The sequence below is a fragment of the Nesoenas mayeri genome (assembly GCF_963082525.1).
Source record: "Nesoenas mayeri genome assembly, chromosome: 7".
NCBI classification, from domain to species: Eukaryota; Metazoa; Chordata; class Aves; order Columbiformes; family Columbidae; genus Nesoenas; species Nesoenas mayeri.
The window spans coordinates 517,869-532,231 of NC_137551.1; the positions used below are offsets into that span (position 1 = coordinate 517,869).

At 57.8% G+C, this 14,363-nt stretch overlaps 2 protein-coding genes across 2 annotated transcripts in view; one reads left to right on the plus strand and one right to left on the minus strand.

Moving 5' to 3' along the window:
* Window positions 1–14,363, minus strand: part of CDH23 (cadherin related 23) — a gene marked incomplete at its 5' end in the record, with an annotated part of 192,691 nt that overhangs the window by 19,660 nt on the left and 158,668 nt on the right. Inside the window, one exon of the mRNA XM_080347704.1 lies at window positions 13,898–14,125. Within this exon, the coding sequence (XP_080203830.1) occupies window positions 13,898–14,125 (228 nt within the window). The remainder of the gene's footprint in view (window positions 1–13,897; window positions 14,126–14,363) is intronic.
* VSIR (V-set immunoregulatory receptor) lies at window positions 956–10,456 on the plus strand. The gene is made up of 7 exons (XM_080348041.1): window positions 956–1,071; window positions 5,846–6,301; window positions 6,962–7,009; window positions 7,759–7,866; window positions 8,937–8,964; window positions 9,432–9,619; window positions 9,875–10,456. Exons 1-7 carry the CDS (start codon window positions 1,008–1,010, stop codon window positions 9,910–9,912), a joined length of 930 nt encoding a protein of 309 aa, XP_080204167.1. The 5' UTR covers window positions 956–1,007; the 3' UTR covers window positions 9,913–10,456.

Consider the following 14,363-nt stretch of genomic DNA (forward strand, 5'->3'; position numbering starts at 1 on the left):
TGAACCATTTCTCGGAGTCCCTGGGCTTTGTGCCTACACCTTTCCCAGCGACAGGTTTCCTCCTGCCACACAAGGGTTACAGTTTTTACGAGAGCATCACAGGCATGTTTGCTGTAAAAACCACAAAACCACAGGGTAATTAGCAACTTTTCTATTACGCTGCACGCTCCAAACTCAGAGCAGGTTAGCAGCAAAGTTTCCTGCGGTTTGCAAACCTCCACCTGTCTCCGGGATCCACTTTCCAGGGAACAGACATGTGCCTGCACCGTTAGAAATGAGGTGGCCGGAGAGTTCATAGTTGTCTTTTGAATTCAAAGTGAAGCTCCAGGATTTACGTGAGCCCAGGGTGCTGCTTTGACATTTGAGGGCAAAGGAAGGGCCCCCCTGTGCAAACAGGCTGCACGAGGGGGACGATCTTCTACCCTTTTTTGGTTGGGAAGCTCTGTTCCCTTCCCTGAGCTGGCTCTGCTTTGAGTTACCCTTCCCTGTACCTGCCTCCTGTTCACCCCAGGAGGGCTTCTGCCTGTTTAATCCTCATGAACACGGGAAAAACTATAATTACAAGCAAAGTGCACAAATCAAACAAGCTGGAGATTGGCCCCAGGGGATCAGCTCCAAGCGGGGAAGGGATGGGGACTGGCACCAGCATGTTCCCTAGCACAGCAAGCATCCCCTCAGCTACCCCAAACCAGCACGCAGGGGGACCAGCTGGCTCCAAGCTACCTCCTGCGGTGCTATAAGGGAAAAAGGGGCGCAGATGCACCTGCTGCTGCCCAACAGGGTGGGGACCCACGCAGGGTGCCCATTTGGGGTGCGGCCGCTGCCCCCGGCCGGCTGCAGCTCCCTGCCCCAGCTCACCTCCTGGGGGTGCTCGCAGTTCTCTCCATCGCCGCCTGCAACATCTCAATGAAATTTCCTGTGTCTGCAAGCCCGGCTGCTGCTGCGGGGCCGCTCAGAGTGCGCGCCCGGCTGCGGAGAGGCCAGCACCCCCGGCCGCCTCAGCCACCATGGAGGGGACGTCCCGCCGGCCCAGGCTGCTGCTGGCCACGCTGTGCCTGCTCGCGTCCCACGGTAAGCTCCAGCGCGCTTTCCTCTCCCCCTGCTTGAAGAAACTCCCCTCGCTTGGGGCACCGCGTTTGCTCAGCCGGGGCTGTGCCTCAGCAGGAGGAATTCGGGTTATTTGCAGGGTTATTTACGTTCTCACCCTGTGATTTCGGAGCACCAAATCAGTGTTTCACACGGTGCTGGCTGTGTTGAGGGACAGGGGCCACAGGGGAGCTGCTGTTTTAAAACTCTGCGTTTGGGTTTTCCTTCTTTCTCCTTCGCTTTGGTCTGATGTGCGTGGAAAGAAAGCAATACTCCCTGTCACTGCCGGTCCCCTGACAGGGATCCCGAGCTGCAAAAGCCACCCTGTTCCTGCATGGTACTTTGTCCTGGCACTGCAGAGGTCCCCGGCCATGCCGTGGTGAAAGGAGCCGGCATCAACCCTGGGGGAGCAGAGAGGCAGCTGGTGTGCGCAGGGCTCGGGTGTCCTCTCTAAAGATGTTCCGCTCCACCGTCATTGCTGGGATGTGCCAGCTTCTCTGAGTGGGCAGCTGGGGCAGGACCGTCGAGTTGCCTTTTCCTTCTCCTTCCAGCTTCTGTGGGTTGGAAGCTTGCCGGTGGCTCCTCAGCACCGCGGGGGATGCTCTGGGGGGGTTCCCAGGGCTGGAAGCTCTCTGGTGGCTCCTCAGCACCGCAGGGGATGCTCTGGGGGGGTTCCCAGGGCTGGAAGGTCTCCGGTGGCTCCTCAGCACCATGGGGGATGCTCTGGGGGGGTTCCCAGGGCTGGAAGCTCTCCGGTGGCTCCTCAGCACCATGGGGGAAGCTCTGGGGGGGTTCCCAGGGCTGGAAGCTCTCCGGTGGCTCCTCAGCACCATGGGGGATGCTCTGGGGGGGTTCCCAGGGCTGGAAGCTCTCCAGTGGCTCCTCAGCACCATGGGGGATGCTCTGGGAGGGTGATGCTTCACGCCTGACTCCACACCAGCCCTGGCAGGCAGTGGTTCCATGTCAGGACTCTGGGGACAGGCAGGCAAATGGGTGGTGGCAATTAAAGCCACAGCTCATCAACAGATGAAGGGTCAGAGAACGAAGCTGGGAAGGACTGCAGCCCCTCTGTGCCCCGCACAGGTGGGGGATGAGCATCCTCTCAGGCTTGGTGTCTCCTCTGTTCTGGGATGGCAAAGTGACTCCCTCCAGGACCTCTTCTGGCACATTCCCAGGAAGAAACGATGCCCTGTTCCAATGAGACAAGGAGTCCGTTCCCCTTTCTCACCTGGGACAGCCAGGCTGGCACAGATTGAAGTGTGCTCTCCTTCTCACTCGAGCCTTTTGACAGCAGGGAGTGATTCGCAGCATCTCCATGAGGCTTTGGATTATTTCGTTTGTGCATCTGGGGTGCTGGGACTGAACATCAGGCCTTCCGCAATGCAACAAACTTGGATACCAATGTTCAATGTGAGCCCGGTGCCAGAGGAACTGAGCTTTGTGCCTGCCGAAACTTTCTGAGCTCCCAGCTAATTTTAGGCGAGCTTGATGGAGAAGTAGAGCCCTTGGAGACAGCCAGCTCCTCTGTGGTTTGGAGATGCTGGCAGCGAGGTGGAGGGGAAGCGGCTCCTCTACACCCATGGGACGGCAGCTGAGCTGGGCTTTCCAAAATCGCATCCCAAGTGCAAACCTGGCACTGTGAGCCTGTCCCCCAGCCAGGGCTGTGGATGAGGAGCGAGGCAGGACCCTCTGGTGGATGCGGCAGCTCCAGCCTGTTGTCCCCATGGCCCAGGTCATGGGTACCCAGGGAGCAGCTGAAAAGCGATTTGGCTCCTCAGAGTATGGGAGTCGAGAGCCATTAACGTGGGCGTCTGGCACCTTCAGTAAGCTTTTTTCGCCCCTTTGCGTTTCCTGCTGTAAGTATTTGTGCCAAGGTAAGGGTGTCCCCGCACATCTCACCCAGCTGATAACTCTGAAGCATAATGACAACACAGTGGCGATGGGGCTTGTGGCGCTTCCACGTGAGGCTGTTACAAAGGCTCCCAGAAGAAGGATGGAGGGCGGGTTCCTCGCCCCGGCAGCCCCTCCTCTGCGGTGGCTGAGCCGCTCCAAGGGCTGCAGCCCTCCCACCCAGGTTTCCCTGGGGTGGAAAGAGGTGACGTGATGTGCAAATCACAGCAGTGTAAACCAAATCCCCACCTGCCAGAGTGGGGACCAGAGTTGGGAGAAGAGGCCAGGAGAAGCTTTTGCTCACCAACACAGAACTCAGCCCAAAACCCTGCTTCACTTGAGCTGTTGGCCAGCAAAGCAACACAGACTTGAGTGCGTTTTGCAATTTGTTTTCTCTGAAAGGAGAGCTCCCCGGTTGCAAGCTTGGCAGCAGCACCAGCACCGGGGATGAACCAGGGCTGTGCCGGCTCTGTGCCGCACCGGTGCAGCACTGCGGGTCAGAGCCGAAGTTACCGAGGTGCCAAAGAGCAAGAGGGATGCTTTTGGCACCTGCTTGAGACCTCCTTCACCTTTACCAGATGGTGACAAGATGACAGCTCTTGGCCTGGACCTGAATGGGTCCAGCACCGCCCCCCGGCTCTCAGCTGGAGCTGCGTGGAGCCGAGCGTCTGGCTTCATTTTGGCATTTGCCAATGGCACTGACATCAAAGGGAACGGCCTGAGCGGGATGGGATGGAGCCAAACCTGCAGTCTGGAAACCCGCAGCGCCCGGGGGAGATTAAGATCCATGAGCTTCAGTGTAAAGACACCAAAAGACGTTTCCTCCATGCACCAGCTGGCACCTAGCGCAGCTTTAAAGCCTCCTTAGCCCTTGAGGAGGCACCAACACCCTCCCTGGTGCTGCTATGGGGCACGCTGTGCCTCACCAGCTCTCCTCCCGACTGTTTGCTCCTCCACTCATGAGCTTTTGGAAGCCTTCCCCCTCTCAGGAGAAAGAAGGGAAGTTGGTAATGCTGAAGCCTTCGCACACATGGTAACCCCCGCTCCCTGCTGATGAAAGCGTGGGCTGTGCTGACTTTCCATCCAGACGGTTCTCATCAAGCCCCGGGGGTGGAAGCTGGATGGTTTAGTAAGTCCCGGCTTTGCAACCTGCGTGAGGATGAGCGGGACGGCCCCTGTTTGAGTGATGGTGGGGGTGGAAAACAAAGACTCCTGCAGACACTTTTGCAAGGTGTTGGAAGTGTGACTTCCTCCAATAGAGCCCTGGCTTCCCTTCCCTGGGCTCCCGGGGGACCCCCCATGTGAATGGGGCACTTCCCGCTGCAGCAGGTATTGAGAAACACATCTGAGGTGCCTTTTGTGCTCGGAGAGCCGGCAAGGAGCTGGGGGACCCGCTCTGCTGAGTGCCGAAAGCCAGCCCGTCCGGCTGAGCATCCCGGCCCCAGCAGCATCTGAGGATGAGGAGCAAGTGGGGCTTGAAAACAAGCCCAAAGGCGGCAGCGTGAAGCTCATATCAGGCAAACCTCTGCCCCAGAGTGATCTAAAACCCAAAAATAACCCCGAGAGGTGGAGCACACAGAGCATGTTTTCACTTTCGGTCTCTGGAGCAGAGCTGGTGCTGGGGTGCTGCCCAGCGGTGGGGCGCCCCTCGTCGGGTGGTGCCATGGGGACCCTGCCCGAGGAGGGTGCTGCCCAGCGGTGGGGCGCCCCTCGTCGGGTGGTGCCATGGGGACCCTGCCCGAGGAGGGTGCTGCCCAGCGGTGGGGCGCCCCTCGCTCGGCAGGATGGCTTTCGGGGAGGCACAGCACACCCTGCCGCCGATTGACACCCTCTTGATATAGCAAGTGAAAAACCTCAAAGTGAAGCAGCAGTGGAGCTAATGGCACAACAGGATGTTACCAAAACACAATAACATCTTGTCCTTGTACCACCTTCTCTGTTGTAAACCGGCACCAGGTACCTCATTTGCTCAATAACTTAAAGAAAACGAACCCAGAATCTGCTTTTTTCTTCAGTTTCGGAGGTGATATTTGCACTTCTGCAAACAGGAAGCCCCGGTGGGGCCAGAGCACCAGACTCGCCCATCTTTGCTCTTTTCTCTCCCCTCAGGCGCAGCTCCCTTTACCCACCAGTGTGCTGAGATGGGACCGGTAACGCCACCATACGCTCCCCTGCTTCCCTCCATCTCCCTCCCGTGCCTGTGCCAGGCCTCCCACTACGCCTTTTGCAGCTGGCAGGGATTGCTCTCTGAAAACTGTTTTCATTTTCAAGCAGCTCCTCGCACTCAGCGTTGGCCAATTCCTCCTCCTCCTCCCCCCGGGCTGAAAAACAGGCAGGGTGGGACCCGCTCTCCGCCTGGTCTCAGGGGGCACAGACTCCTCCTAGATATTTGCTTTCCCTCCCCCGCTTTCTGTTCTTTCTGCCCGCTCAGCACCACTCGTATTTCACCATTTGCGAGCCATACGCAGCCTTGCAGAAGCCTGGTGTTCCATGAGCTGGGGCACAACCCCTCTCCCCCGCCCTGGCCAAACTTTGGCATCCCTGCTGCTGTCAAAAGCTGATGCTCACCCTATGTAAAACATACCTCTCCTCCAGGGCTTATTTCCAGGGTGAAACTGCGCTCCCAGCCCGGCTGGGATGTTGCTGCAGATCAAGTGAAGGGCTCATACCATGCTTCCCATCCCCTCTTGGGATATGGGGAGCTCAGGGGCTTTTCCTGCCCTAAAGGCAAAGGATTTTATCCCTCTGATTGCCACCCCTGAGCCACCATCAGTGGTAGGATTTGCAGGGCTTGCTTGGGGAGGGACCCCCATTTTGCTCTGAAAAGCCTGGGGATGTAGGGTTTGACTCGGTCCCCTTTTCCCGGCAGGAGGGCCATCGGCTTTCCTGATCACCACGCCGTACCCGCTTTGCGTCTGCCCCGAGGGCCAGAACGTCACCCTGACCTGCCGCATCAGCGGCCCCCTCACCGACCGCCACAACCTGCTCTACAAATCCTGGTACTTCAGCAGCAACGGCGACCAGAGCTGCTCCGACAAGAAGCACATCCGCAACGTCACCAACAAGGAGCTGCACCACGACCTGGGCCGGCACCACGAGCCGCCGGGCAACGGCACCCAAAAATCCCCCCTCGCGGGGCAAACCAGCCATCACGGAGTGGAGTTTGTCCCCGACCACCACGGCGCTTTTCACATCGTGGTGATGAACCTGACGCTGCAGGACAGCGGGAATTACTGCTGCTACGCCATCGAGGCCAGGCGGGAGCACAGCAGGATCCACACCTTGCAAGTTGTTCACGGCGTCGTGGAGCTGCAGATTCAGCAAGGTGAGGGGGGAAAGGGGAGCCCCCGCCTGTCCCCCACCCGTGCTGAGGTGCAGCAGGGATGCTGGGGTGCAGCAGGGATGCTGGGGTGCAGCAGGGATGCTGGGGTGCAGCTTTGGGGCTGGGGAGGCAGGGTAGGCTGATGCTGACAGCCCAAGCTGTGTTGCAAGAGTGAAAGCACAGCAGATGTTGAAGGTTTGAATTAAGGACAGAGAGCAGTGGAACATTAAAAATAAAGAATCAAGAGGCTGGAATGCAATAAAATCCGAGTCACATAGTTTCACTGATCTTCCTCAACCTTTTTCTGGAGGAGAGGAAAACAAACCTCAACATAAAAGGAGCTGTCTGGCAGGCGAGCCTCAGCGAGGGCTGGGGAAGGCGTCTCCTGCCCTTGATTTGCAGCGTTAGGATAGATGCTGTCTCTTTTAGGTTGAAGAAAAGGGCCTGTGTGAGCAGGGATGGCCCCACTGCTGCGGGGGGAACAGGGCAGCACGGCAGGAATCTCAGTGTTCACTTCCCAGAACTAAACTCTTGTTTTTGGGACGCTCTGGGCTGATTTGCTCAGTGCTGGTGAGCAAAGGCAAGCGCAGCTGGCGGGTGTGGGGGCTCCGTGGTACCTCAATGGCTCCCCTGACATCCAACATGCTTTTCTCTTCTCCACAGGCAAAGGAGGGCTTCAAAACTGCACGTTTCACACCGCCACCAGCAAAGGTAAGGGGAAAAAGGAGCTGTGTTTCCCCCCAAAACTCCATCAGGGATTGAGCAGCCCCTGCCACAAGGAGATGGGAAGGGACAGAAAAGCAAAGAGTCACAGGAACCTCTTGCAACACGCTGCCACCATCCTGAGCCCATGTCTACATAGGCAGATTTTGCTAAAACGGGTTTGCAACACGGTTGGGGTTGAGCCCAGCCGCAGGAAACTGCGCCCTCCGCCCCGTGGGCAGTGCCCAAAACCTCCGGCCCAAATGCTGGACACAAAAGAAAAGGGGAAATAATTCTGCCCCAAACCACAGGCACTGGTGCGGGAGGCTGCTCCCCCAGCTGGACGTGCTGGAGAGGAGGGCTTGAGCTCAACCTGCCCTTGATTTAGGCAGCTCTTGACCTGTCACAGGCTGTCCCACACGGACCCTGGTGGCCACAGCCATGCCCTCAGGCTCTCTGCATTATGGGGAACCTTTCTGCTGCCTTCGAAGGCTTTATCAGGGCCCTTGCTTCTTCCCTCATGTCTAGAAGACTAAGGAAAGACCTTGAGGCATCCTCCAGCAATAAAGGACTTTGGACAAAGTCCTAAACTGATGCCTCAGAGCTTATCTCCTCAGCCAGCAATGCTAGGAAAGGCAATCCTGCTAGGAGCGGACCACCCGCGTGTGAGGGAGCCAGACTGCATCAGGCATGGGGCAACACCGGTGCTGCCCTACAGTTCTGCTACGGCTTGAGAAAACTGCCCTGTTCTGTTGCAGATATCACGGCTGCTGCACTGGCGACAGGTGCGTGCATCGTGGGCATCCTCTGCCTGCCCCTCATCCTGCTCCTCATCTACAAGCAGAGACAAGCCGTCAGCAGCAGACGTACGTACCGAGCACACCGCCCGGGCTGCGGCACCGTGGTGGCGTGGGCTGACGTGTCCCACTGGGGCCAGGGCATTTGGCTGCCCTGGGTCCCATGGCCACTATGTCAGGTGGCCCAAAGGCAGGTCCCCCTCCCTGCTTTCAAACAACCACTTACATGCCTATGGCAACGGGACTGCAGCGAGCCATGGCCACGTCTCCCTCCGCTGCTCCAGGCAGTGCTGAGGTGCAGGCAGCTGCCCGTTCCTGCCTGCCCGCAGCTGCCCGTGATTTCAGTAATTAAGCGGAAAGGGGCACCACCTTAACGAGCAGAGCCATTGCATCAGGCCTGGGGCAAGCAGGGGCCCTGTGGTTTCTCTCTCTGTCTGTGGCTCTGAGCAAACCCTTTGGAGAAGTGGTTTCTGCAGCAGCCACTGGCGTGATGCCAGCCACAAGAATAGGAACCGTGCTTTTGACGTTGTCCACAGCCGAAAAGTCTAGATGCCTGCCTTCCTGCATCCATTTTGCCATGGCTGGGGTGTAGCTCCCCATCCTGTGCCACAAGGCATCACCTGGATGCTATTTAACCCAAGGGGGAAAGCAAAACCCAGAAGGATTTGTTTCTGGGGTGTCTCAGACCAGTTTAGCTGCAGGTTGTTTCCACTGGGAGCTTTCCATCAGCACGATCTGGGCCAAAACTCGTGCACCTTGGCTCAGGATGCTCACCCTGCAGCCATTCAACGCACCCAAGTAACATGGGCTGTGGGATCTGCCACGGCAAAGGGGAATAAATGACAGGGTGGTGCCCAAACGCAGGGGTGGCCAGATGCTGGAGTCACGTTTTGCAGAGCCCTGGGAGGGCGTCACAGGTGGGTGGTGGGCGCACCTGGGCACGAGCAGGGCAGCGCTGCAGCCCCGGTGCCGCGGCTGCGCTTCACCTTGCCCTGCGCTGGCAGAAGCGCCTGCTCATGCAGAGGAAGAGGGGGAATTGGATGTGGTTGAGACACCAGAAAACAGTGCTGGCGGCGGGTTGGGGTTTGATTCTGGTCTTCACGTGCTGTCACTCACACCAACCACTTTGTCTTTGGCAGGTGCCCATGAGCTCGTCAGGATGGAGAGGTGAGGACACTCACGTGCTCCCAGCTCCCCACAACCTCCTCGCATGCCCTCTGCCCACCTCTCAGTCCCTGCAAGGGTTCTGTCCTCTCCTCCGCTCCCTGCATGGACGCCAGCCCAGCGGAGCAGAGGGGATGCTGACCGCACCCCTGCCTGGGAGTCCTTTCCCTTTCCCGGCAGCCGCTGTTTCTGTTCCCTCTCTCCGAGTGGGAAGTGTCTCCTTTCTTTTTGCCTGTGCTAAAGGCACACATCTCCCCGCAGCCCCACGGTGCCTCTTGGCTATGTTTTCACCCCCATGCCAGGCTCTCCACTTGCTCTCAGCCACCACCTGAACCCCCTCCCTGCCCTGCTTGGCCCTTCCCAGCGCTCAGCCAAAACCCTGGGGATAAAAACAGCTCCTAAAGTAAAAATCTGCCCCCCCACCTCTGTGCAAGCCTCCACCCTTCACATCCTCCTCTCCTCTTCCACAGCAGCGCCCAGGGCATTGAAAACCCCGTTTTCGAGGCAGTCCCCTCAGCGAGCGCGGAGCCGCGGCCCCGGCCCCAGCTATCGTACATGGCCAGCCGGCAGCCCTCCGAGTCTGGCCGGCACCTCCTCTCCGAGCCTGGCACCCCCCTGTCCCCCCCTGGCCCCGGGGACTGCTTCTTCCCAACGCTGGGTGAGTGACGGGACATGCCGAGCCCCCCTGGGTACCACGGTGGGAGGGGTGGGAAGGAACGGCGCAGCTGGGGGGGTGACCAGGAAAATAGGGGTTAAATATCAGCTGCAAACTTTGAGTTATGTGAGACATTGAGTCCCAGGGCCTTGGAGATGGGAAAGACCCGAAGCGTCTGTTTTCTGGGCAAAAGCTGCTTCCTGAAGGCCATCCCCAGGCTGCAGGCTGGACTAACACCTCTGCTCTGCCCTTCTCCAGATCCTGTGCCCGACTCGCCAAATTCCTTGAAGGACTGAAGACGTTGGAGGAAATCACATCCCCAGGCGCAGCAGGAGAGGCCACGCTCACCTGGGACCCCCGGGAAGGGCGGCACGGTCACGGGCAGCAAAACCTCCCAAAACAACACTGAACACAGAGCCCTGCCCTCACCTCCTGCCCTGGAGCTGCACGGGAACCTCTCTTGTCCGGATTTTGGTTTTACTACCTGTTTCTATGGAGAAGAGCATGGCTTTGTCCTGCTTGCGTGTTACGGACTAGCTGAAAACTGGAGACGCAGGGGAGCAAAGACGACCTGCACCTGCAAATCTCCCCCAGGATTTAACTTATTGCCAGGGGTTTAAGCTCTGCAATGCCAACCTGCTTCTGCATCTTTGACGGAACATCCTCTCTGGGAGCGGATGGAAAAGTACTTTATATCCACTGCGAGACAAAACAGGGTCACTGGCCAACCTTGTACTACCTTTTTCTTTGCAAAACAGGAAGGGGAGAGGCTCCCTGCGCTGCCGGAGCCCTCCTTCCCCACCAGCCTTTCAGATGGCCACGGACTTGAGAGGCTGCCACATTTTCAGCTGGATAAACATTGGGGCGAGCCTTATTTCTGCTCTAATTTTGTCCTTGGCTTGGGATCAGGGGAATTTATCTTTCTGTTCGTTTCATTATCAGTGCTGATTAAAAGAAAAAAAAGGATGTTTATGGGTTTTGTTTGGTTTTGCTTGTGGGTTTTTTTTGTAACGCTGTAAGTTAGGAAGTTCATCTGGAGCGTGTTGGAGGATGTTCCCGTGATGTGGCCGAGAGCGGGAGCAGCAGGCACTGGGAAACGCGCCAGCTGGCTCCCCCCGGTCCTCCTGGGCCAGCACAGCCAGAGCGGCTGTCCCCAGGGCCATCGCCTTCAGCCACGCCAGGGGACTCTAGGGACACAGGTGCCCTCGGAGCATCCCCTGTCCGAATGCAGCATGCGGCATCGCTCATCCGAAAGAGGCCGTGGCTCAGGCTCCAGCGTGACTCAGCCTGCAGCAAGGAGATAAAGCCTTGTGGTAGATGCTGTTACTCAAAGGGTGTGTTTTGTTTTTGTCTCTTCTGCTTTTGTTGTAAAACGCGGGGAAAAAGCTTTGCCACCAGACAAACATAAACATTACTCATACCAAAACAACGTCACACCTGAGCAATAGCCGTCCCAGGCGCTGTGCCCGGGCAGAGCATCCCCGGCTGCGCGACGCGTTTTCATGCTACGTGGCTTGAGGAAACAGCGTTTGCCTCTGCAATGGGCTGGACCCACGGCAGAGATTGATTAATGTGGTGTTGGCTTCAGCAAGAGCAACTTCAAGACAGTCCGACCGCAGGCAGAGGGATAAAAGAGAAGCCAGCACTGATGTTCCCACCACGGACGTAACTTCCTGAGTACGGGACTTGCGCTTTATAGCCGCCCACGGCTCGGCCCTTTCCCATCGCCCAGAACCTCCTGCGCTTCCCTCCCCGTGTCCCAGCAGCTGCGGCCGGAAAGGCACATGTGGGATTTGCCTGCCCGTGCTCCTAACTGCTTGGAAACCCTCTCTGAGTCTCTCTGCGTTTCTCTTCTGACAACACACAAAAGCATTGCTGCAAACAGGTTTCTCTGCGTGCTGCAGGAACCTCATTTCTTTCGGGATACCCCGTGCCTTGGGCTGTGGGACTCCTCGTGCCAGTGGAGCGGACCGTACGATGCTGCACCTTCGGGCAGGATGCTCGTGGTGAAGCTGAGCCAGTGAGATGCTCATACTCGCACGGACCTTGCCAGGTCCCACCAGCTCTACAAACACCTGGCTTGGGAATGCAGGTCAAGCTGGCGCCCCGCTGCTGATTATTTTCCGCTGCATCAGCACTCGGGGTTTTGTTCCCGGGGAGAGCGCGGAGCCGCTTCACCTGCACTCTTGTTTCCGAGCGGGCGGATGGGAACAGAAACTACCGAGGCTGCAGCAGCTCTGTCCGGGGGCGGCTGTGAGATCGATATCGGGGTGGTGAGGAGCGGTTTTGCCCACTGGTGCTCAGGGCTGTGGGTGCCAGGAGGAGCCCCGCTCCGGTGCATGGGGGTGCCTTGGGCAGGCATCCTTCCTTCTGTTGTGGGAAGCATCCCAAATGCTCCAGAGCAGGGTCAGCCCTCAGGGCTTGCACCAGGGCCAGGCAGAGCCCTGGTGACTCCTGCAGTTCCCATGTAAGAGGAGGAAGAGTATCCATTTGCAGCTCACCAGCTTGTGAAGGTTTTCTTTCCTTTTATCATCAGCATTTTACCCTTTTGCCCTTGCATTTCCAGGTCCCCAGGGGACAACCAGTCACTTGTTGTGTCACACATCACCAATGGGACTCCCAAGTCCTCTCCCAAATCTGTCTCCTCTGCCTCCCCCATACCCAGGAGGCCAAATCTCAAAGCACACGGAGGGATGCACTAATGACAGACAATAAATCCCTGTTTGTGCATCATTGCATCAGCCTAGGTTTGCTTGTGAAACCCAAGTTTCTAGTAGGTGACAAACTCCTGACAGACATCATTTCATCACCCAGGCACGATGCCAGCAGCCACCGAGTGACACGTGGGACAGCCTTTCACAAGACCTAAGCGTCCTCAAGCTCCGAAAAGGGCTGAAACTCTCCTCTCCGCTCAGGAATTGGGTCATTGGATGCTTTGTTTTGCTTCGGCACGGCGGGATCTTGGTCATCACTGCTGGCATAACTCGCACCAGTGACACGGTACAGAAACCCCGGGGACAAGCGAGGCCGCTGGGACGCTGCTCTGGCAGCGTGTCCGATCAGCTGTGTCACTTGTCCTCTCCAGCAGTGGGAAGGAAGAGGGCATTGCCATGGAAATAGGATTCACCAGCTGGGCACATGGCATTCCTTACCGGTACCTCATCAGCGATGCTCCCAGGGTGCTGGGGCGATAGGGATGGGGTGCCTTCTCTCATTTTGGGGGAAGATCCTCACCTAAATTTAAGCCACAGTGGCAGAATCACTTAAGAGAAGGATGATGATGCACAAGCAAGGGTGTGAACCACGCCAGGAAGGAGGAGCTGACAGTGCAAAGCCTGAAGTGAGGGTTGCAACCCCCACTTTGCACTGCTGGTTGCAACCTGTTTCCTTAAAATGTAGAGCAAGGCTTTGCAGCGAGAGCTGTGCTGGGAGATCAGAGAGATGGTAAGAGATAGCAGGGTGAGGTGGGGGAGAGGAAGGATGGCAGGGTGTCGCGCAGGGTGTCACATCTCCCCAGCTCACGGTTTGGGCTCTTTGTGCACGCAGGCGCTCGCTCGCCCCCCGGCAGAGCCGCGGCGTTAGGACAGACTCGGCTGGCAGCTCCAAAGCAAGGCGGCCACCTCTCCAGACCAGAGGCTGATGGATGGGGTCTCCTATCAGCCCTCAAGCACAAGCTCAGACCCTGCTCATTGCGGACAGGGTATTCTGGATGGCAGCAGTGTGACCAATGAGCCACTCGAACCTCACACAGTGGGGACTGCGATGGCTGTAGCAATAATTAGTGGAGCTCACCGCATGTGCATGCACCAGAGCAGACACACGAGTCCACAGTGAGCTGAACCGCGGTCCAGCTGCTGCTCCAGCCACCCCCTGCCCTGCGATGGGGCAGAGCAACCTCTCAGGATCTTTCAGACTCGGAGTGCAAGGGCAAGGCGGCTCCTGCAGCCTGTTGGGATGCTCTTGATAGTTTCGGCATTTACAGATGGGAGAGAAACAGTTCAACGCTTCTGCTAAAACCCCTTCAGAGCAGCGGCAGTGAGAGGGAGAGCATCGTGCAGGGACAACTAGAAGAGGGCATCCCGCAGGGGCAGGCACTGGGGAAGGTTCTGATTCATACCAGCAAATCTGGACACAGAGACATCACCCAAATGGCCAGGCCACCAAAACATGGCTTCCCATGCCTGTTGCCCCCTTTCCCACTTGACATGTCCATGCTAAGCCTGCTCCTGCAGCTCTCCCCAGCCCCATCCTTCCCATGAAGAGCACATTTCCGTGGCTCACCGACAAGGAGGGGTTGCCCTCGTCCTCCACGGTGACCACCAGGCTGTAGAAGCTCTGCCGCTCGCGGTCGGGCGGGGAGGGCCGGGTGGCGATCTCGCCGGTGACGCGGTCCATGCGGAAGGTCAGGTCCTCGTTCCCGCGGGTGATGTAGTAGGAGAGGACGCTGTTGAGGCCGACGTCCCGGTCGGTGGCACGTACCTGGGCCACCGCTGTGCCGCCCCCGACGTTCTGCAGGGTGAGACAGCGGGCTGAGCGGCAGGTACACACAACGTGGAACACAGGCACCTCATAACATAGAAACTACACAATAAGTAACATTAATCATGTCATTCTAATGTAGAGTTGTGGTTTTTTGTTGGTTTGTTTTGTTTTTCCAGGGTGTCCCTCACCAGCCCCTGGCCATTTTTGCCATGCTTATTGCAAACCGTGTTTCATCAATAGATGCATCTTTGTACAAAAAGCGACT